Here is a 22,407-nt window from a genome sequence, read left to right as displayed (position 1 = left end):
TTACCTTAGGTTTGCTGTGTGTTGGAAGCGTGCCCTTGGGTAGGTGTAGTTTACTAGCTAACCTGTGGCATACACCGCTGCTCTTTTCTTTCTCCCTTCGGTCTCTTACTTCTTCAGCTTACATTCTGGGGGACAGTATTGGCAGTGGTGGTATTGTGCTGTCATAGGGTGGATCAGGGCCCTTTCTGCTGATGTTCAATGAGTTGCTTTGTTTGTTTGCTTTTTTTGAAGCAGCTGTTATTTGGTTATCCATGAAAGGTCAAAGTCCAGCTCTGGCTGGTTGTGAGGCAGAATAAACACTGTTTTTTTTCTGATAATTCTCTGGCCAGAGTTTGGAAACTTGCAGAGAACTGGATATTGTAGTGGTTTTGTTTGTTTTAGACATTAAAATTCAGCTTGAGGACCATTAGTGCTTTGCTACCAGAATTAAGTGTGTGTTTAATCATGAGGAAAAACAACATTTGATGCTACATTCTGTAAAATAACATGATAGGCTTCTTCAAATTTCTTTGGACTGCGTCATTTATTTCTTCATGTTCTGATTTTGGAATACTGAGTGTAGCTCTTTAGCAGTGACTTTCTTATTATGGCTTTGTCTGTTTGGTCTTACTTTCTGAAGAAAATACTAAACATGGTCAAGTTCAAATATGTTATTAGCCCAGAAATATTTAAGTTTTTCTCAATTAAAAACTATCCTACTGCGGGATGATGTTGTCTTGTTAGCTGAACTTAGTCCTACTAAAATATTACACATTTACATAGTATAAAGACATAAGTAGCCCAAATTAAATGCTTAATGCATTTTGTAATTTTGTTAAACCTTTAATAGGAAGCATTCAACTTTATTTTTGTGATGTAATTTATGATGAGCAGTCTGGACAAGATATTTACATTTGGGTATTGTGAGCATTTTTGGCACTCAAATTGTTAAGAGCTGGATAATATGGTTTGTTATCCCAAAGCTGTATCATGAATCTAAATGTCTTTTCATACTGAGAGGAAACAATCCATGCAGTTTATTTGGAGAGTTAAGAGTCACTACTGTGCAGATTAAGTCAAAGTAGTCTCCCTTTGTTTTGCCATATTCAGTGGTGGATGCTATGTCTCAAGGTGCTTTTCTGTTTTGGGATACTGAAGACTGTATTCCACATTTCTGAGAAGTGAGATGGTGTACACAGAATTTGTATAAATGCAATCATATTCTCAGGTAAAATGCTCTTAACTCAAAATACCTATTTTTTAATCTGCCCTACTGTAAGCAACCTTCTGGCTAAAAGTCATCCTGGTCTAAGGAGTGCTCTCCCATCCTCTGTAGAGTAGAATCTGGGAGGGCTCAAGCATAATGCACAATGCTGAAAAGCATAATTCCCATCTACCAGGGCTGCTTCTGTGAGTTTGCCACTTTTACTGGCCACAGAACTACTGAGGCTCCTGAGCACTTCTTGGTGCAAGCACCTTGTAACCCTCCTGGCTGGGGGGTGTTCTGAAGGTGGGAGACACTGCATGTAGGGAGCTGTATCCTGGCTGTGTGTTTTTTGTCTGTGCCCTAAAACCCTGTGTGTAAATTTAAGAAGAGCTGTTTAGCACAACTTTGTGAAATTTGCACTGGGTGTGTTTCATTTTACTCCCTGAAGTTCCTTGATGTGGAAACAACTTTTTTCTATTGAAACTTTATGTTTTGGGGAGGGCTTTTGCCTTGTAGTTCAATATAATGATTTAGGGTACTTTTTCAGAGTTTATTAATGATTTAGTGAATGCTGCCTAAGGTGTAGTTACACAATACTTGGAACAAATATTAATTGGCAGCAGCTTCTGATTCTGCATTTCTGTTGTTGGCACTTGTCTGATCTGGCATTTCCTAAGCTGGTTTGAAGACCTCAAGTGACAGGAAATAATTGACTTTTTCTGATTAATTTGGTTCCTTGAACAATCCATCTTATTGTGGTGCGGAAGAAGAGAGGATGCTGGGGAAAACACAGGGCTTGCAGCAGTGTAGAACTATGGGCATAGAATTTACTAAACTCCTGCAATTCTTCAAAAGGTGGTAAAGTAGTCCTTTTGAGCAATTTTGTACTTATGACCCTTTATCACTATTTAGTATTTGGAAGAGGCAAGCCATAATGAATGTTGTTGTAGCTCCGTTCTTCCATCAGTAGGCTTAATGTCAGTCAAGGTCTGCGGTAGGTCTCTTTTATCACTCAGCTCATCCAGAGTGCTGTTACCAGTGTAAAATCTTCACTGTCACAGTAAAACTTCTACTTCTCTCCTGTCCCAGGCAAAGCTGGCTGTTATCCAGAACTTTTTCTACAATAGTTCCTTCTACTTGCACTGGTTTATAAGATTAAATATGTAGTCCCTGATCCATGGAGGATTTGGGGTGTTTGCATCCTGTTCAAAACAATGGGTAGATGCTGTTGTTGATCCACATATCAGAATTGTTGGTTATTTGCCACTTTTACATTTAAAGGTGAATTTCTGGTTGATTTTATAGAAACTGTTTTTAAAGAAATGTAATTATTCCTATTTCAGAGGATCTGAAATACTTTTGCAACTGAAGCTTTTGTTTTAAACTCTTGTGAGTTTTTTCATCTAAGGAAGCAGAATAAAGAGTTCAAAAATTGCACATGCTGCACATTGTGGGTTTAAGTCCTGTCAAACACTCAAGGAGTGTGCTCTGTCATCTGAGTAGGTGAATAAAATTAAGATGGTACAGCGATGCTAGCAGGCATGCAAAAGCTATTTCTTCTGTTACTGAATTTAGGGACTTCAATGACAGGTAACAGGCTGATGACTTTTTAAGTGCTTGTCAGTGTTGGTGAGGGAAATAGAGAAAAATAGTAATCTGATTTTTTGTTAGCATTAATCTTGAATATGGTGTTTAGAGAGTTTACTGAAAGGTCTTTGCACATCCAGGCACAGCTTTAGTTCAAATGCTTCTATTTAGGAAAAAGTTGTATTCATGAAAAAATTAATGTACAAATCTGTTGTACACCATCTGGAGTAGCTAACTACTTCCTTTGTTTCTTTCTAGGAAATACCAAAATAAAGCAGATGTTGTGTCCTGTACTGTTATCTCAAGGTTTTGCAAGTCATTCTGTTACATGCTTCTTGGCAGCAGGAATGTAAACTAATTCTTTCAGCACTGAACTAGGACCTTGACAAGGTTAAAATTACAGGTAAGAACAAATTCTGCCACTTGAAAATTTATGGGTATATGTAATTCCTTTTACTTTGACTGTGTTTTTAATTTGCAGTTTGTAATTGACCATGGATTTAATGGAAATTTCTGAACAGATTGGGTAAAATTATGCTTTTTCTTCTTTAAATGTATTTGAATTTTGCTTACTGTTATTTTTTAATAGGGATGAAATATGATTTCTAGTAGAGCTTCCTTCTGTTACAATACAAAACACTGTTAATAAATGGGGGACAGGGAAATGTAATTTTTCACCACTTAAAATGTCTGCTGATCAGATTTTGGAGAAGTTATGTTCTCACACTGAAGACTGTACAGTGTCAGTAAAAGGAATGAAGTGTTTTGCCCACTGTGTGTTGAGATCAGTTTACTGTCTGCATGTGCCTTTTTCCCCTACAAGGTCTGTATTTCCTTAAATGTACTAACAGCAGCAGTGTTACTTAAATTACGTGTTTTAATCAGTTACAGAAAATCTCTGAATTTCCCTTACAAGGTTTCCTGTAGCTTCAGCTTTTGAATCACCTTTTCAAGGGTAAAGGTTGATGTCTTTTTCCAGGTCAATAAAAATGTTTTGGCTGTTGGTTTTCTGTAATTAACTTTATCTGATGGTGACGGAGGTCTCTTGTCACTCTGTCACCTTCTCTGAACTCATGTATAGGAAACTAAGAGTCAATGTTCTTTGAATCCTTTTAAAAAAAAAAAAGATTAATACAATGTTGTAAGACCATGATAATGGAAAAAATCCCCACAAGCACCTGTCATAGAGGTTGCACATTTTGGGTTGTATGTTTCTGAAAGGTTTTGTTCTGTTTCTAAACTGGGACTGTGTTTTGAAGATTGTCTTTGAAATGGATTTATTGCATGTGTCTGTCTTCAGAATTATGATCAAGTGAAGGTTTTTCAGTCTTGATTTCACATTTTGGTGTCTTTGACAGGAAGAGTTGCTTTCCTCTTTCCAGTAGTGGCAAGCAGGAGTCTGGACTGTTGGTCTAAAGCTGTCCTATCTGTCTTACTCTGAAGTTCAGTAATGCGTAGGTTATAAATCAGTGACAGGTTTATGCCAAGGAGATGGTGTTGATTTTGCTGCTGCTAAAATGAAAGAAGTGTTCTAACGTAGTTTGTTTTGAGCGTTTTTGTTAGTGTTGTGTTGATGGAATGTTTGTACTTACTTTGCAGTGATGTAACATGTTGAAAAAAGGCACAGCCTTTCTTGCACTGTGTAAGTCATACTTGAGTGGACCTTTAGCACTCATCCAGCCCAACCTTTGTGTCTGGCTTCCTCAGATTTTTGTGTGAATCGAGAAACCACCTCTCATTTATGTAAACAAAGGTATATTGGTTAACTGTGGTTTTGCAGACCTGCTGCAGACCGCTTATTCTGGTGTTTCAGACCTATTTAGGAATAATTCACAGATGATATGAATAGGTGATTCATTGCTGCCCTATTCTCAGAAAAGTGTGTCTGAAGCTTTTTGTAAGCAGACTTTGCAAAAGGTAAGAAAAGTTGTCTTAAATGCCTAAATTTAGAGCAAGGGCAAACTCACTCCCAGTGACATGATGTGTCATGCTAATGAGTAAAATTCTTCAGTTTTAATACCAGTAGTGTAGTGGATATATTTTGGTTCTTTTTCGTCGAAATCTGAGGTGCTGTTTCTGTAGTAAAAACCTGTCTGCTGTTTGTTAAATTGATGATTGAAAAGGAACAAACTAAATTTAACTCAAAATACTTAATCTTATTGGATTTAGAGAACCAAAACAGCAGTTCTGCATAGAAATAATAAAAAACTTCATCTGTGAAGGATCACTTTTATGCTAAGTTAATGCTTTGTAGTATCCAAGTGCTACCTGTGCATCTGTTTTGAACAGCCCAGTAAAGAAGTGAGAATGTGCTTATTGGCTACAGGAAATTTGAGCAGATACAGACAAGGAATTTCAGCAAATATCATAGGATGTAAGTTTTGTTGTAGTATGGTCAGTAGGGATAGGCAGCAGTACAGTGCAGGCTTCCATGTGGTATAATAAAACCACACTGAGTTGCAGGGTTTGAGTTATGGACAAAATGTGATTTCAAGGTTAATAAGCCTGGACAGGTAATACCTGAATTAACCAGGCAGGCCTATTTCACTGAAGTGCTAGTGCACCAAATTTCTATTCCAAGGAAATGATACAAGGGCCTGAATGCTGATGTAGGCTGAGCTATCTTTACTTCTAAAGACTTTAGCTTTCATCCTGCTCCCAGGCAGGTGCTGGCAGCAGTAGTCTGCTTTACACTGTCTGGCCCACCCTTGCTCTATTAGGTGAACCAAGCTGGGTGTTTGCCTGTGTTTTATATTGCATTTTGTATAGTTACTGTGTAACTCAGATAAACTGTTTGCAAGTAACAAATGGGTTTGAATTGCCCAGTGTTTGTGGTGTTTGGAGGGAGTCTTGGTAAAGAAAAGCTGAATATGTTACCTAAAATCTTAGAAGATGAGTGACACTAATTAAGACATTGACAAGAGTAGTCTCTTACTGATAATGACACTACATACTTCTTCAGTTAAGTCTCTAGCAGTGGTGCAAATCTGAGCTAAAGGGCTGCTGATGATCAGAAGTCACACTAGCAAACACAGAATTCTGTGTAGCTAAGAAAAACACTGCATTTTTTTTGAGTTTTCATTTGGCCCCAACTATGTGAAACTGACTTTTGCAACTTGAAAAAGAAGGAAACTGCATGATACAGTTTCTGTGATGAGCAAATACTCTGAGCTGGGCACTGATGACCTTGTACTAAGTGCAGTAATTAGAAAGCTAAATTCAGAGTCCACTTTCCTGCATGTTCAAGGTTTTTGTGAAGTTCATCGTGAGTATCTGAGGTATGATCTCTAACTTTGTACCTATTGAGCTGCATTCCAGAAAAATAAGAGGCTTCAGCATAAAAGTATGCAGTTTGTTCATGGGAGACAGATGGTTGCCACATAAGCTGAGCTGGAAGATCTGTAATTAAGTAGCATAATACATATTTTAGTAAAGTGCAAGAAAGCAGACTATAAAATTAATCTCTGAAAGAACCACAAGCATGTTTTTCTCATGTTAACAACATAGCTAGAAAGGTTATAGCCCTTAACCTAGCTCCTGGTATTCCTTTCTATTTCTTTGTTTTTTCTGTTGAAGGTTACAACCCCCTGGATCTGCTGTCTAAGCTGCTGGCTTCCAAACCCACTGCAGTCAAAGTCACTAAGTTTCAAAATACTAAAGCTAACTTTGCACTTCTTCAGTGAAACAGTTCAAAGAGTAAGGGCAAAAACATCTCAGCCAGCAGTTCTGAAAGAAAAGAAATTGCTGGCACAATGTAGTGATGAGTAGCTGAGGCAGAGCAGAAGCGTTAATGTTTTCAGGTAGTGCTACTGACATTGAAAATGGATGTGAATCTTCAGCATTAAATTACACCTGTGATTGTCTTGTACCACCAGACCAATTTGAAATAACTGAAGTTCATTCTGAAATCTTCATCTCCTTTGTAACTTGCTGGTTTAAAAGTAGTATGGTGGGGGAAAGTTGTGCTTTGTTTGTCTTTGTTATTGGTTCTTTTCCCCAACTGTTGTAACAATAGAGGTGCTGAAATTAATTTAAAAATTACAGCTGTAGCTCCTAGGCATGTATGCTACCTGGTAATAGGGATGACTTGCAAAATTTTTTTGAATTCCGGTTTAGAAGTCTGTTTGGCTTCTTTAACAGCATCCTGGCAGGCAAAGTTTTGGTAGGAGGCTCTATATTGAGGTTTTATGTTGATACTTAATTTCTCTCAGTCAGTATCCTTGGTCAGCTGACATCCATTCTAAAGCCATCACCCATGGCCACAGATTACCTGAAAACAATCCCAAATCCTCCCAAAACCCAGGAATGGTAGTACCAGTTCTTCTATATAGTTAATTTTTAAGCGAAAATAAAATACTCGGATCTTACTCTTAGATTGCAGTAATTTGTTTGACTATGCCAGTATTTGTAGCTACATAGAGTGGCTGTTACAGCCAAGCTCCAATAACTGTTCACCTAATGTAAATTCATGTAGTTCCAGTATTTTTAAGGTCAGTAAGATAGAAGCAAGATCAAGTTTTCTGGGATCAAAAATCAAAACTATCTGCAATGTGTGTAGACAGATGTACTGCATAAAGTCTGTATGTGTTAGAGAGAGACTGCAAGATGGAGACAGAGGAGCTTTCTACCAAGACTAAGCTTTGATTTTTTTTTTATTTTTTTTTAAACTTAAAACCAGAGAAGTTAATTCTTCCTGCACTTTCCATAAGTTTTGTAATTGTTTGTCACTGATACATTGACTGTTTGTTTTTCATTTACATCTTTAATGCAGAATTTTTTCCTTTGAAGTGTCATTCGTTTTTTATAGCTGGAACACATGTGCTTTGTAACAGGAAACTCTGGCGCTGTTTCTTTTCCACAGCACTGACTGATTAGAAATGACTAGCCTGTTGAGTGAGTCCTTCTGAAGAAGAGACATTTTACAGTACACTTTTATTACCTAAGCCCAAGAGATTTATGTTAGACCATTTTCATATTATGAAAAGATACATTATTGCCTTTGGGACTTTTGGCCATCAAGGTGTGGTATTAGTTTAGTTCTGATGTTTTTTATGTAACTGATATGTGATGTGAAAATTATTTTATACTATCTACAAAAACTTTGATTATGGCTTTTAGACCTTTATAATCTAATTATGTGTTGGTTGCTGTCATGGTTTAACCCTAGCCAGCAACTAAGCACTGCACAGCTGCTTGCTGACTCCACCTCCTCCTTCCCCAGTGTGATGGGAAAGAGAATCATAAAAATCAGAAAATTTGTGGTTTGAGACACAGGCTTTTTAATGGGAAGGAAGAAAAATAATTAAAATATGCAAAACAAGTGATCCACAGTGCAATTTGCTTACCACTTGCCAACCAATGTGAGCAGGAGCCCCTGATCTGCTTTCTCCCCAGTTTATACACTGAGCATGGTGTCATATGTGTTGGAGTATCTCTGGCCAGTTTGGGCCAGCTGTCCTGGCTGTGTCTCCTCCCAACTACTTGTGCCCCTCCAGCCTTCTCCATTGGCAGAATATGAGAAGCAAGAAAGTCCTTGACTTAGTATAAACACTGCATAACACACTGATATTTTTAGTTGTTGCTATCAACTTTATTCTCATACTGTATCCAAACTCTATACCAGCTATGAGGAAGAAAATTAATTAACTCTATCCCACCTGAAAGCAGGGCTATATCCACTCCTCATTCTGTAGCATTTGCATCCTACCAGGTCCCACACTTTCCAATACACCCAAGTAATCACGATCACCTTTCCTATATTTTGCAATATACACAGAGATACCATTCCTATAGTATATGGGCTACCCCTTCAAAATGTTTGTTGAGTTCTAGTCCATGACTTTGGGCTTCATCTGTTGTAGTAGTCCTTCAGGGCAGAAGAGAATGTTCATAGTGTTAGATTGTTTTATGCTGAAGTCAGCGCTAGTTCCATCACTGCTGTACTTGTCTGGTTCTATCATCAAAATTCCATTCTTCATTAATCTGGGTGATTCTATTACAATACCCTTGATTTGGCATTTAACAACCATGGAAGTGATGACCTACAATATTTTACAGAAAACAATATAATACCATTCAAATCATTCGCTGTTCTTACCCAGAATCAAATCCCCTTGACGTCCTTCTGTGTTACCCACCAAGTGCACCCAGGTCCTTGAGCAAATGTAATCCTGTGGATGATTGCCAAGTGTTCTGTTCAGGTCCTTTGACTTTTTTTATTTTATGGCAAAACCAGTTTTCAGAAGGATTCGAACTATATTTCCCTCTCTCTGTTATTGTATTGCCTCACACAGTATTGTCATCAATGTATTAAGTGTTCTAGGGCTTTACCTTGTTTCAGTACCGTTTAGATCAGTCCATGACTAATAGTAGGTCTGTCTTTCCACATCTGGAATAGTTGATTCCAGGTGTACTGGATGGGCCTGGCTCTATTGCCAATGGCTTGAGAAAACTGCAGTATCAATTGTGGCATACTGCTTGGCTGCCTCTGACTGCAGTTTGTATTGAAGTTCCAGCAGGTCTGGCACAGCTGGACTTGGAGGTGGCATGGCTTTGTTCAGGCCATGACAGTCTACTGTTAGTCTGCACTGTCCATACAGGGCTGCCAGAGAGTAAGTGCAAATCAATTTATGGATGGTGTCAGGGTGTCTTGGTTGGTGTGATACTGCTGCATCAGTAGTATGCATCAGTGATGCATCAGTGCATCATTGTGATGGCAGCTGTTCTTTGACCCACACCGGAAGCATCCTCCAGGAGATGGGGCAAGGTAGATGGCTGTTTGATTGCTATCGTCTCCAAGGCACCTATATCAGAAGCCCAGCAGTACCTTTTTAAGTCCTTGAAGTACACCCTTGTGAAACAGTTTAATCAGAGGGTGCACTGGAGTCTAAGGGCCAGTCACAATAGTGTGCTTTTGCCCCTTGTTCCCAGTCAGGCTCACTTTGGTCTCCAACAGAGTTTGCTGTTGGACTTGCCCTGCCACTCCAGAAACACAGGTGGTGCCTGCCCCTGTGCAGCAGTCTTTGCTAGAGCCTTTGACTCCTGTGGGACTGCTGTGCAAGGTCACCCAATCCACACAGTCCACTAAACCCAGCTGTTTCTTTCCTTCACCTGGCTGGAGGCAGGGCCCCTCTAGTCCTGGCTGTAGAATTCACTATTTATTCACTTCTTATAAATGTGAATCAGAGTCCTTTGAAGATCAGGAGAAAGAGCAGCCCTTCTACTCTGTCTGGGAAACTGCCTGGTAGAGACTGGAGCAGCAGTGTCCTGCAATAACCATCTCTTGTGATTTTCCTTGCTATTTCCGTATTCATGCCTTTAGGGTCAAGTAGAATTTTCCATCCCACTTCCTCATGTCCTCCCTGTGTGACCACAGAGTGGCCTGTGCTGTGTATGCTTACTCCTAATAGTTAGGACACTGGTCCATACAGGTGGGAAATAGGATGCATCTGCCTTCCTTGTCCACAGCCAAGATACAGGTCTGTAGCAAGGAAGAGGCATTTTGTTTGTATTATTGGAGTTGACCAATTTGGCGAGCATTTGTCCCTCTCCATCTTTCCAGGCCATTACTCCCAATGAGTTGGTTAATGACAATGGTGCACCCATACACATGGGTCATGTACACTTGGCTTCATCTGGATCTTTGGATAACACATTTGTCCACATTGCCATAAATCTCCAGCATGGCTAATTGCCTCAGATACTGGATGCCTCTATCCATGATGGTCCACTTGCATGGGTGGCATAAAATCTTCCTTGAATGAATACCTTTCCTTCATACCTGATAGGAGTCACTTCCAGAGGCTGAGGGCTTGTGCCCCTTTTCCAGTTGCTTTGTAAATACCCATTTCTGTAGAATGGGATGCCAGCTGTTTGACTTCTCTACCCTCTAATTCCAAGTTACTGGGCCTGTTTCCAGCATTGGAGTAGCCAGGTGCTGGTGCTTTGATGATGGCTGAAATCTTTTTGCATATGTCACAGCTAACTCAGAGATAGGGATCAGATGGTTAACTGTGTCTTCTATGCATTCTGCCTGTTCCCCCACCTCTTCTTATGATGGCCCTGCTGCTGCATCCCTCACTAAATAACCTCACCTTCACACATCCTTATGTATCACAGGGGCTGATGCAGGCATGAGTTGGTGCTTTGATTCAGCCACAGAGCTTGTCACTGGGGTTGAAGCAGCCCCTATGCCCATCATTTTGCCATCACATCCAGAGGCTTATTTTTCTTTCAGGGGTACTGTACAGTACTGAATATGGGTCAGTAGGCTTGGGCCAGGCCACAGCATGTTGCTGTGGGTTTTGTCTCTCTGGAATTGCCAGGGTTGCAGCATAGCATTTCCAAGTATTTAACTAGAATTTCCAGATTTTGTACTTGTTCAGGGCTGAAGTTCCAAAGCACTGGAGGGTAGGGCAGAGCCTTGGGTGGCATTCTGAAATAATTGTTGATCCCTAAACAAGACCTTGAACACATTCAGAAGACACAACAATAAGAATGCTGGTTTGAACATTCCAGGGATATTCCCAAGTGCGGTTTTAATTGGCCCAGAGGCGAAAGGGAAGATCAAGGAAGGTAGCAGTCTCCCCCATGGATTGGGTCTCTGAGAAGAGGTAAAAGTTGTAATTATTAGTAGTTTCCTATAGATGGCTCCCAAAGTATGGAGATGTGGGCAGTGCTGAGTACAAATACCAGATCAGTTTCATGAGCGGCAGTTCTGTCATTTAATGAGACAGTGTTACAGAGTACAACAACATAACCTTAGCCCAGTTCCCATGGGTGATAAACAGCTCAGGGGGCAATATATACAAATAAAGTTATATAATGCAGCTTTACTAACAGGGACACCAACTTTGAGAGCAAATGCATCACCACTGTGACCAGTGACTAATATAATGAGTACTTATAACAAATTTATTCTGATACCTTCTAGTAAGATCTGTCATTATCTCAACCCATCGTGCCCTGTGTTGGGCACCAAAAATGACTGTCATGATTTAACCCCATCCAGCAATTGTGTGCTACACAGCTGCTCACTCACTACCCTGACCCAGTCAGATGGAGGAGAGAATCTGAAGAATAAAAGTGAGAAAACTGGTGGGTTGTGATAAAGGCAGTTTAATGGGACAGAATAGGAAGAAAATTATAATACTAAAATAATTAAAAGCATAATGCAGTTGCTCATCACTCACTGACCAATGCCCAGCCCATTCCCAAGCAGTAGCCCTGGCTATCTTTCCTCTTGGTTTATATATTAAGCATGATGTCATATAGAATGGAATATCCCTTTGGCTAGTTTGGGCCAGCTGTCCTGGCTGTGTCCCTCACGGCTTCTTGTGCCCCTCCTGCCTTCTCCCCGGCAGAGTATGAGAGCTGTCAAGTCCTTGACTTAGTGTACCTAACAGTACTTAGCAACAGCTGAAAATCTCAGTGTGTTATCAACATTACTCTCATACTGTACTCAAACCACAACTCTGAACCAGCTGCTAGGAAGACAATTAACTCTATCCCAGCTAAAGTCAGGACAGCTCTGGCCTTTATGGCAGTTGTCAAGTAAATATTCTGCCTGTGAAATATAAATCTAAATTGAAAGGAGCATGCTTTTCTCTTGAAGTAGCTGTCTATTTCCCCTTTATGATGTAGTAGAAAATAATGAATATCTATACCTGAGCAAGAACTGTTTGTCAATTTTTAAGTAGGTCTTTGGAGAAAATCAGCAGTTGGGATTGTTTGTCTTTTAAATGCAAACACAAGCTTATACACAGCTGATTTTAAGGCTCTTTCCTGTATGGCAGATCTAATAACTGTGTAGCTGGGGCAGAAAGGATATTTATCACAAATTTTTCTTGTATGTCAGAGGACATGACTTTTGCCTTCATTCCTTTATACTTCAAAAGGCTAAATGTCTTTGGTTTCCTGAGCCTGAATTGTTGCCTATACATGAGATAAGGACCTCATGTAGGATGTAACTCTGGTAGAAAGCATTAGAGAAAAATACAGGTTGGAACTTTAGAGAACTAAGCCTTGGGTTAGATTTTTGCTCTGGGATGTCAGCTTTTGTTAGAGACTTATTACCCTGAACTCTCTTGGGAATGACTTGGCTATTGATGTAAGGCTAGAGATGAACTAGACAGATAGGTGGAGCTTTGGTAGTGTATTGCTGAGATTCAGCTTCTTCATTGCTAGAGAGGGGCAAAGGCCAGTAATTTCTTTTTATAAAGTAATTTCTCCTTTGTAAAGGCATTCCAAAAGCCTTTGAGCCTTGGAGGTTATTGGTCCTGCCAGGAAATACATTTTTTAAAAATTGTGATTATTATTGTTTTATTTTTTCCCAACCTTTTACAGGATTGGAAAAACTAAAAGGAGAAGAGAATCCTAGGGTTTCTTTTTTGATCTGAGTAATATATGGTGGTTTAAAGAATGGTCTGTGGAGCATAGACAAGAATTAAGGCCTTCTCCATTTCCAAGAAAATGTTGGGAATTACAGTAGACATGGCCTTCCTGATTTTGAAACTTTCAACTAATAATTTAATGTGGGGTAAACATTTTCACCACCAGAAATTAATATGTGTGGAGGAGAAAAGGCCAAGCTGTCTTCCAACACTGTCATGGAAGGGATAGAGAAGGTAGAGCTTTGTTCTTCCAGTAGACACGTGATGAAAGCCTGGGAAGCAAAGAGGATTCCCAGACTTACTGATAGCAGGTCAATCTCTGCATCCTTTATTTGCAGCATTAAATAGGATATTTAGATTATTGAGAATATAATCTTGAATTGTGTGGTTTTCTCTTTTTCCAGTTTGAGTTGTGAAAAAGTGAAACAACTTACGAAGCAGGTAAAACTAAGGACTGACACGTGCCTTTGGTGGTTGCTTTTTGAGAGTTTTATTTTACAGATATAAAACACAACGCAATATTGAGCCCACAGGCCTTTGCAATTACATAGGTTTTGATCTTTTTCCTCACTCAGTCACATGATTTCGTCCCCATTTTTGATTTAAGAATGTAAGGACATACTTAACACAATTAAAGGAATTTCGTAGAAGGTATGAAGTATTGGAGGGTATCTGTTATTTTGGCAACATTTCAGTCCTCTATGACAGTTTTACTGGTAAGAATGTTTTTTGTGCTTTTAAAATAGTTTTATATTGTGTGTAATTTGTGAATATATTAGAATCCTTTCATACATCTCCTTTACTGATGTTAGTTGCACAGTTAACTATGTGGAACTTGTTCAGCTCTTAACTGAGAATGTTGGTTGCTGAGAACGCTGATTTGTGGTGCTGTGTTGCACTGCCTTGCTTACCCTCTAGCACAGATGAATTTTGTTTGTTTTTAAAGGAAAATCAGATGTTTTGAGAGAAGGGGTTGTGAAAAGTTTTCACTACATATCTCAGTGGTGGATACACTTTGCGTGCCCTTTCTGCTGATTCACATGGTTGCAAAAAACTGCTGAGCAAGCAGTTGGGACCCTCAGCGCTGCATGGAGATGATTGTAGCAGAGAGGTAGTGTCAAGTTTGCTTTATCTGTTGTACTCCTCTGTGTACTTCTTGTGTGTTTAGATGAGGGAAATGTAAGAAGTAAGGATTAATTAATCTCTTCCTGGTCTGGCAACAAATTCTTAAACTAGGAGTAGATTATCATGACTTTGTAGACTTAGTGTGTACTACTGTGTCATAGACTAGTGACTGCTCATGATCAGTCACGGCAAAATTTTTTGCCAATTCTTCTTGCATAAAATTTGCGGTAATTTTCACATCTGAGGATTTTGTAGGGTGGTGACTTAGCATGGTCTGAAGTTGTGATACCTGGGTTTCTGAGATCTGTGGATTAAAGAATGTATTCTGTGCTGACTTTGTAAAGGGCAAGATAGCTTTTCCGGTCTATGTTGGACACCTGAGTCTAGTAAAGGAGAGAAAATCATAAGTTTTCTAAAGCTTCAGTGTAGATTATTCATGTTTTACCATGCTCTCTCGAGATGGTCTCTAAATACTGAAGAACTTCTGACTTTCTGTGGTTTGTTTACTTCCCTTAGCTCATACCTGTTGTAATAGAATAAACTTTACCGTCCAAAGCTTTGAACTTAAATCCCATGTAAGCACATGAAGGTCTTTGAGGGATGGCTGAGTGTTGAGGTTGTTCAGCCTGGAGAAGCCTGGGGAGATCTTAGAGGCCTCTAAGTACCTAAAGATAGCATACAAGAAGGCTGGAGAGGGTCTATTGCCCAAGTGTACTGATAGGACCAGGGTAATGGCTTCAGACTGTAAGAGAGTACATTTGGGTTAGAGATAAGAAAGAAATTCTTTACTGTGAATGTGAACCATTGGAAAATCTTGCCCAGAGAAGCTGTGCATGCCCCATCCCTGGAAGTGTTCAAGGCCAGATTGGATGGAGCTTTGTGCGGTCTAGTCTAGTGGAAGGTTTACATTCCGTGGCAAGGGGGGTTGGAAGAAGATGATTTTTAAGTTTTTTCTGACCCAAAACAATCTGTGATTCTACAGTGAATACTGAAATGTTTTATGAATGACAAAGTATAATTTATTAAAAGATTGCTGGGAGAGGTTTTCTTGTATTTAAGTAGGAATTACTGCCTTGTTCCGTTGGCAGATGGTCTGTGTTTCCCTGTGGTCACTTGCCATGGCTTACAAGAATACAGAAGTAGCGTGGTATCATGCAAAGCTAGTGAGACCAGTCTGTTCTTATTTATAAACATGAATTTTCTTCATGCCACAGTAAAAAAAAAAAAAGTAAAAAGAAAGTAGGAGTGATATAGTTAGGTTTCCATCATAAATTAGCCTCTGCAGAGGATGACAAAATCAGCAGGGTTGCAAAGGTATGTGAACTCCTGTGCCTTCGTATGGAGATTTGTTTAATTTTGGTGAAATAGCTCTTCAAAAAAGCACCCCAGCAAAAAACATTAAAAATGCCAACAGAGGTTTGTAAATTCACACTTCATTCATGTCATGTATTAATTATTTTTTTCCTCCAGTGTAATTGTTAACTTTGCATGTATGCATGCTTTATCACTTGCTTTACAAAGAAGAAACACTGGAAGCAGACAACAAAGCTTATATGGAATGGTGGCTTTATAAATAAGACTTCTTTTCTCTGTTTTCTAGATTCAATATTGCATAAACATGGGTGCATTTTTGGATAAACCAAAAACTGAAAAACATAATGCTCATGGTGCAGGGAATGGCTTGCGTTACGGCCTCAGCAGTATGCAGGGATGGCGAGTGGAAATGGAAGATGCTCACACAGCTGTTGTAGGTATTCCCCATGGCTTAGAGGACTGGTCCTTTTTTGCTGTCTACGATGGTCACGCGGGATCTCGTGTTGCAAATTACTGCTCCACACACTTACTAGAACACATCACTAACAATGAAGACTTTAGGGCGACAGAAAAACCTGGATCTGCTCTTGAACCTTCAGTGGAAAATGTCAAGAGTGGAATCAGAACTGGCTTTTTGAAAATTGATGAGTATATGCGCAATTTTGCAGACCTCAGAAATGGCATGGACAGAAGTGGCTCAACAGCAGTGGGAGTTATGATTTCACCTGAGCATATATACTTTATCAACTGTGGTGATTCACGTGCTGTTCTCTATAGGAATGGACAAGTCTGTTTTTCAACACAGGATCACAAACCTTGCAACCCGAGGGAGAAAGAGCGAATCCAGAATGCAGGAGGCAGTGTAATGATTCAACGTGTTAATGGTTCATTGGCAGTTTCTCGAGCTCTGGGGGACTATGACTACAAATGTGTTGATGGTAAAGGCCCTACAGAACAACTTGTTTCTCCAGAGCCTGAGGTGTGTGAAATTTTAAGGGCAGAAGAAGATGAATTTATCATCCTGGCTTGTGATGGAATCTGGGATGTAATGAGCAATGAAGAGCTCTGTGAATTTGTAAAGTCTAGACTTGAAGTATCAGATGACCTGGAAACAGTGTGCAATTGGGTAGTGGACACTTGTTTACATAAGGTATGTAACTGTTTTCTCCAAACAGCTGTTCTAAAATTATCTTCTGGTTAGATGGGTACAGTATTAACAGCTGTTCCTGGCCTACTGTTCCCCTTCTTCAACCTCTTATCGTCAAAGTTCTGTATCCATTTGACTGTATGTCCTTGCTGAAGAATATAAACCTTGGAATATCCTTGGAAAGGTGATAGTAATTGCAAAAATAAAGGCTGGTTTTTTTCCCCCAGGTAATGCTTGCATATAGTTTCAAACAAGTTCTAAACTTTGATTCTGAATAGAAAATTTGTAAAATTAAACTATTTTGAGTGAGATACTTTGGGGGTTTTTTTGTTCTTTGAAGTTGGGTAGTGTTTGTATCCTTTGTGTAAAACCAGTGTTGGCACCATGTTTGTCTGTCACCTGTGCCCTCAGCTCGTTGTAGGTTAGGTGGAATAACACCACCTTTGCACCTGAGCTTGCTTCCACTCCTCAAATTTAGTTTAGATCAACTACTGGTTTGTCTACATATGTTAGATATCCATTTCCAGCATTCCCTGAAAAGTGCAACTCCTGCTAGTACAAACAGACTTCTTTGTTAGACCACAGACTAAACATGCAATTTTGAGGAAAATACTAAAATTCAAAACTGTAGCTCTAAAGGGTAAGTTGTGTGTTTTTTTCCAGAAACAGGGTTATATTCCAGCATATGCCATACAGTGTATGATTGGTTTAAATACCGTTTAAATTAGTTTAAATTGCTTTGCTGACCAAGAACTCAACCAGCCTTGTTAAAGGATGGTCACTCTGGGATACTTCCAGTAAAACTGAGCATTGACCACGTGTTTGTTTTCCAAAGTCAGATCCTGGATGTCTGTTACAATTTTAGAATGGTGTTTTATGTCTTCAGGCTGTGGATTGTGTCACATAATACTAAGTAAAAGGTGGCCTCATATGCTTTGTAGAAAAAGGTGTGTAGGCTAGCTCCTAAGCAGTATTTCTGAAAGAATTAATTCTAATGTCAAATTCTTAATTGCTTCCGGAGAAGGATTTGTTGTGATAGATTATTAGAACTATCCAGTAGCTTGGGTTTACACAGCAATAGGATGCAGTGACTAATGGCACTTAATGTTCTCCACCAAAAAATGTGAAGTTGAGATTTGATTTTCAAACCAGTAGTTTTGGATCCCCTTGTAAGAGGCTTAGAATTGTGTTTTTAAATTTGGCTGTGAATTATAATTTTGAAAATTAAATACGAGCAGGAAAATAGTATCACAGTATGCTAGTAAAGAACTGGCATTAAAATTAGTATCTAAAAAAGCCATTGAGTGGTATTTCTGATGACACAATAGCCTGTAAGGTTAGCATGGCCATTTATAGTTTATACATTTATACTTGCTTCAAGGTGCTGTGTGACACAGGTGCATTCTGATAGACTTGTAGTGCATGTAAAGACTTACATGAATGCCCTGCAACTAAAAACAAATTAGCTGTTTTAGCTAAACTATTCTAATAGTATAGGGGAGTAGTCTACATTTCATTTTGCAACAGGAGTTGCTTTTCCATTTGGCTTAAGGTAACATTACATGGCTACCTAATTTCTGACCTGTTTTATTGATACTATTTTTAAGTGGTTGACATGTAGATAAATCCATTAATTATTCAGACTTCAATATGAAGAATATGCAGTCAAAATCAGTCAAATTAATTCTAGTGAATGGTGTAGTTGGGACACTGAGAAGTTCTTATTGATGAAAATACAGAATTTTTTCAAGTTGTCTTTTTTTTCCAGGTGTATCTGTGGTACTGTATTTGGAAAAAGTACAAATGTGATTAGAGTAGAAAGATGAAGAATAAGACTAGAGATACTGACTTCTCTTTCTTTTTTGTCACATAGGGGAGTCGTGATAACATGAGTATTGTATTAGTTTGTTTTTCAAATGCTCCTAAGGTCTCAGAGGAGGCAGTGAAAAAAGATGCAGAGTTGGATAAGTACTTGGAATCACGGGTTGAAGGTAAGAAATCCACTTAGTTCACTAGATAGTTAACAAATCAGAGTTTGATTGTGATGGTGAGCACAATAGTGTCAGAACTATCTTGAGCATGAAAACAAAAGCCATGAAAGACATTATGCCACTTTATGTTGAGTTAAAGTCAGGTCTGAACTTTTATAACTCTGAACTTTTGTATGTCAGGAGGAATGTTTTAGGCCATGTGCTTAGTTTATCCTGGTATTTTGCAAACATTTTCTTAATGTGAGCTTTCAATTTTTACTTCTGTCTTCATAGATTATAATGCAACTAGCCTTGCAGAGTGTTGCATTGGCTCAGTAAATTGCAAGCTTGCTGATGTCCTGCTTATGAAATATTACAAGGGGTGTTTGTACTGTTTCTTCCTCTTTTCTATGCAAGTTTTTGACAGAAAGAAAGAGCTCTACTGGGTTTTAATGATCCAGTAATCTAGATAGTTGATGTAGCCATCCTAAATTTTAATATATATATATGACAATCTTCAGGTACGAGTTCTCTCTGAACACACAGCTGTTGTGTGTGGTGTCTTTTCCTCTTGTTTAAATGAAATCTGAATTGAAATGGGTTGTATATTTGTAATTTCTGTTGAGATTAGAGAGCACCAGTGGTCACTTCAAATGCTAACTGTAGGCCTGTTTCTTGGAATTTGGCTTACATCCCAGACTTCCTAGATGACACTAGTTAAGATAAATACCTGTTATCTTCTGTGTCAGAGTAGAGTACATGAGCTGTTAATAGGCTCTGGGAGGGAGCCAGGAGCAGTTGCCTTCGTTGGCAGCAGTCAGGTGTGCACAGTGGTTAAGGTTAGTATTCCCAGCTTCTTGGTGGCTGCTCTGTTAGCAAATAGGTGAAAAGTACATGGAACTGCAGTGGATTTTATTGCTTTTATAAGTGAATGTTAAGATTAATAGAAAAGCTGTCAGCTTGTGATCAGAGTGTCTGGATTAACTAATCTATTAAGTGATTATTTTTTGCTCTGTTATCACATTTAACTAAATAAAACATACACCAGAATAAAAGATGAGAGTTTGTATTCCCAACTGATAGGGAGTCCTTCAAAATATAACTCAAAACGATTGTTTAGCTTAAGTGCTTCTTAGAAATGGATTGCTCCAAAACTTGAACTTCTGTTGCTTGAGCTCTTGATTTTTTTGTTTTCCCTGCTTGAGTTCCCTGTGTCATTCTGTGTTTTGCTAATTGGACAGAGTTCAAGGCCTTTAGAAGGCAAGTATTGAGCAAAAAATGACAGCATATTTGAGAAATTTTGACAAGGAGTGGAGAAAAGTAAATGAAACAGACTTCAGAAGAACTTGAACTATATGATTTTTAACAAATTTTTGCATTTGTAGATTCTATGAAATGTAATTTTGACACAGTCTCCTTAATTAAAAGAAAAAAAGTTGTGGGACTGCAGTTTACCTTACACATGTGCCTTAAATATTATTTGTTCAGAAAGGATAAAAGACTTAGCAAAATGTTTCAAACCACTAAGCAGCATGAGGAAAATTTAGAAATATGTTGGAATTTTTAAAAACAGTGTCTGATTTAAAGGTTTAAGTAGTGAGCAGGAATGCTTTTGACTTTAAGAAAACCCATGGGGGCAAGAGTATCATCGCAAGTGTTGGAGTTGGTAAAAGTTTTTGAAGGTGGAGTTTCTTTTTGGTTAAGACAACTGCCTTAATCAGTTTTGTATTCATCTTTAAACTTAGTGTAGACAGCAGTGCATAAAAAAGTTGCGCCTGAAAGGTTTAAACTGTCTTCAACTCTAAAAGCATAAAGCCTGGTAGATATGTTGTGACACTAATAATATGGATTTGCTTAAAATACCTTTCTGGAGGCTGACTGTTCCTTTCAAAAGGCAAGTAGTGGTGTTTCAGCACAAATTAACAAGAACAATTTATAAAATTTGTTAATGAGTTAACAGCTCACAAGTTACATGCAGTTGGCTGATAGTCAATAACAATTATATTTATACAGGTAGTAAAAACATTCGGAAAAAAAATAAGATGTCCTTTGAACTACCAAGCTGCAAAGATAGATGTTGTCAAAAATGTTAACTATGAGTTCTCTTGGATATTTTCCTCTTTCATTGAGTGACTAATATAAATCAGGGCAACATTAGAACTTAGTATAAAATCCTTTGGGACTTCCTGAAGCAATTTTAGTTTGATCACTGGTGTTTGTTCTTGATGAATACACACTGTTCTGTTTCTGTACTCTTGTGGACCTTAAATTTCAAGCTGACTGTACAAACCCATCAAACCTTTAAGCTCTGGCTCAGGGAGAAAAGCAGTGTTTAAGGCATGCTTTGGTTAGATTCTTTTAAAAGTAAAAAAATAAAGTTGAAAAGTAGTTTAATAATTGCACATGTAACATTTATACTGTCTTTGTACATTCGTTAAGTGGAATGCTGGGATTTTGTATGTTTGTATAATGATCTGGGTTAGTAGTTCCCTTAACATCTTTCCAGAGTTCTTAAAAGAGAATTATTGGCTTAATATCAAGAGATTTTTTTTCTTAATTTTAACAGATTGATTAAATAGCAGACTCAGCAAGTCATTGTTTACAGAGATTTCCAGTGGAAGAATTATATACCAATGCTTTGTTGCTAGTTTGGGTTTTGAGGTTGACAGAATGTGGATAACTGCATTCCAAAGCTGCCACTTGTAGAGCATACTGACATACTTAATGAGGTTAAGCTTGTGCCTGAGTCATTTATGACTCTGAGCACAGCCCTGCTTCTGGTTTGAGTCATTTAACTGGTCCATCTCCAAAGCACAGTCACAGAGTTAGACTGGTTTGGGTTGGAAGGGACCTTAAAAGGTCATCTAGTTCCAATGTCACTGCCATGGACGGGGCACCTGCCACAGGTGTTTTGGGCAGTAATGAGGTTATGCTAGGTCACTCTTTTCTTCCTGCCCCCTGCAAATACTCTGTTTTTCAGAGATGCAAAGTTTTGTCCCATAAAGACAAAACTAGGCACAGAAGTCAATTCAGTTCTCTGATATGTTTTAGTTTATTTGAAAGGGTGTATCAGAATTGCAGTTAACAGCAGACAAACTACGGAACTCCACAAAACCCAAAAAAACCACTAACCCCACAAATCATAAGTAGGGACACATGATCTGTTTAAGCTTAAACAGTCTTACTGGTAAATACTCAGTTAATCCCCTGAGTTGGATGATGCATTTTACTTATGTGGAATATATACCATATATAAAACTGATCTGTCATAATCTGATAACTGGGCATGAAAGGAGGTGCTGGAATATGGAGAATGCTGTCTCCAGCAGTAATGCTGTCTGGATGAGGACCTGCATTATGTAAAATTGAAGTGAAATGTTACCTGAATTTTCAGAATGCCTATCTGTGCATAAAGTGTTAGGCTTTTAGTGAAAAATGTTTTAGAAGTCAAGTAGTAAACTTTGTGGAGGACTATAATGAATATATGCATACATTTATAATAATATAGGAATTATTCCTTAAATGTCTGAATTATATTAGCAATGCAAAGCTAATTGTAGGGTTATTCTTAATATCACAGAGATTAAGGTGAAAACTTCGTAAATGCCCATAAATCTGTTTCTGAAAACAGATTGTTTTGTTTCTCTGATGGCCTTTGTCAAGCACATCCACAGTGTGTATCTGCTA

General features: G+C 38.5%; 1 protein-coding gene across 4 annotated transcripts in view; it reads left to right on the top strand.

The window, feature by feature from the left end:
* Positions 1–22,407, top strand: part of PPM1B (protein phosphatase, Mg2+/Mn2+ dependent 1B) — a 59,616-nt gene that overhangs the window by 22,372 nt on the left and 14,837 nt on the right. For all 4 annotated transcript variants that reach the window (XM_056488793.1, XM_056488792.1, XM_056488791.1 and 1 more), the window contains exons 2-4: positions 3,032–3,176; positions 15,890–16,753; positions 18,624–18,741. In XM_056488793.1, coding sequence (XP_056344768.1) covers positions 15,908–16,753; positions 18,624–18,741 — 964 coding nt within the window. In that variant the 5' untranslated portion in view covers positions 3,032–3,176; positions 15,890–15,907. The remainder of the gene's footprint in view (positions 1–3,031; positions 3,177–15,889; positions 16,754–18,623; positions 18,742–22,407) is intronic.

The sequence above is a fragment of the Oenanthe melanoleuca genome, chromosome 3 (assembly GCF_029582105.1).
Source record: "Oenanthe melanoleuca isolate GR-GAL-2019-014 chromosome 3, OMel1.0, whole genome shotgun sequence".
In the NCBI taxonomy this organism is placed as follows: Eukaryota; Metazoa; Chordata; class Aves; order Passeriformes; family Muscicapidae; genus Oenanthe; species Oenanthe melanoleuca.
Note: the sequence above shows the minus strand (reverse complement) of the source record. Positions and strands in the feature narration are given on the sequence as shown.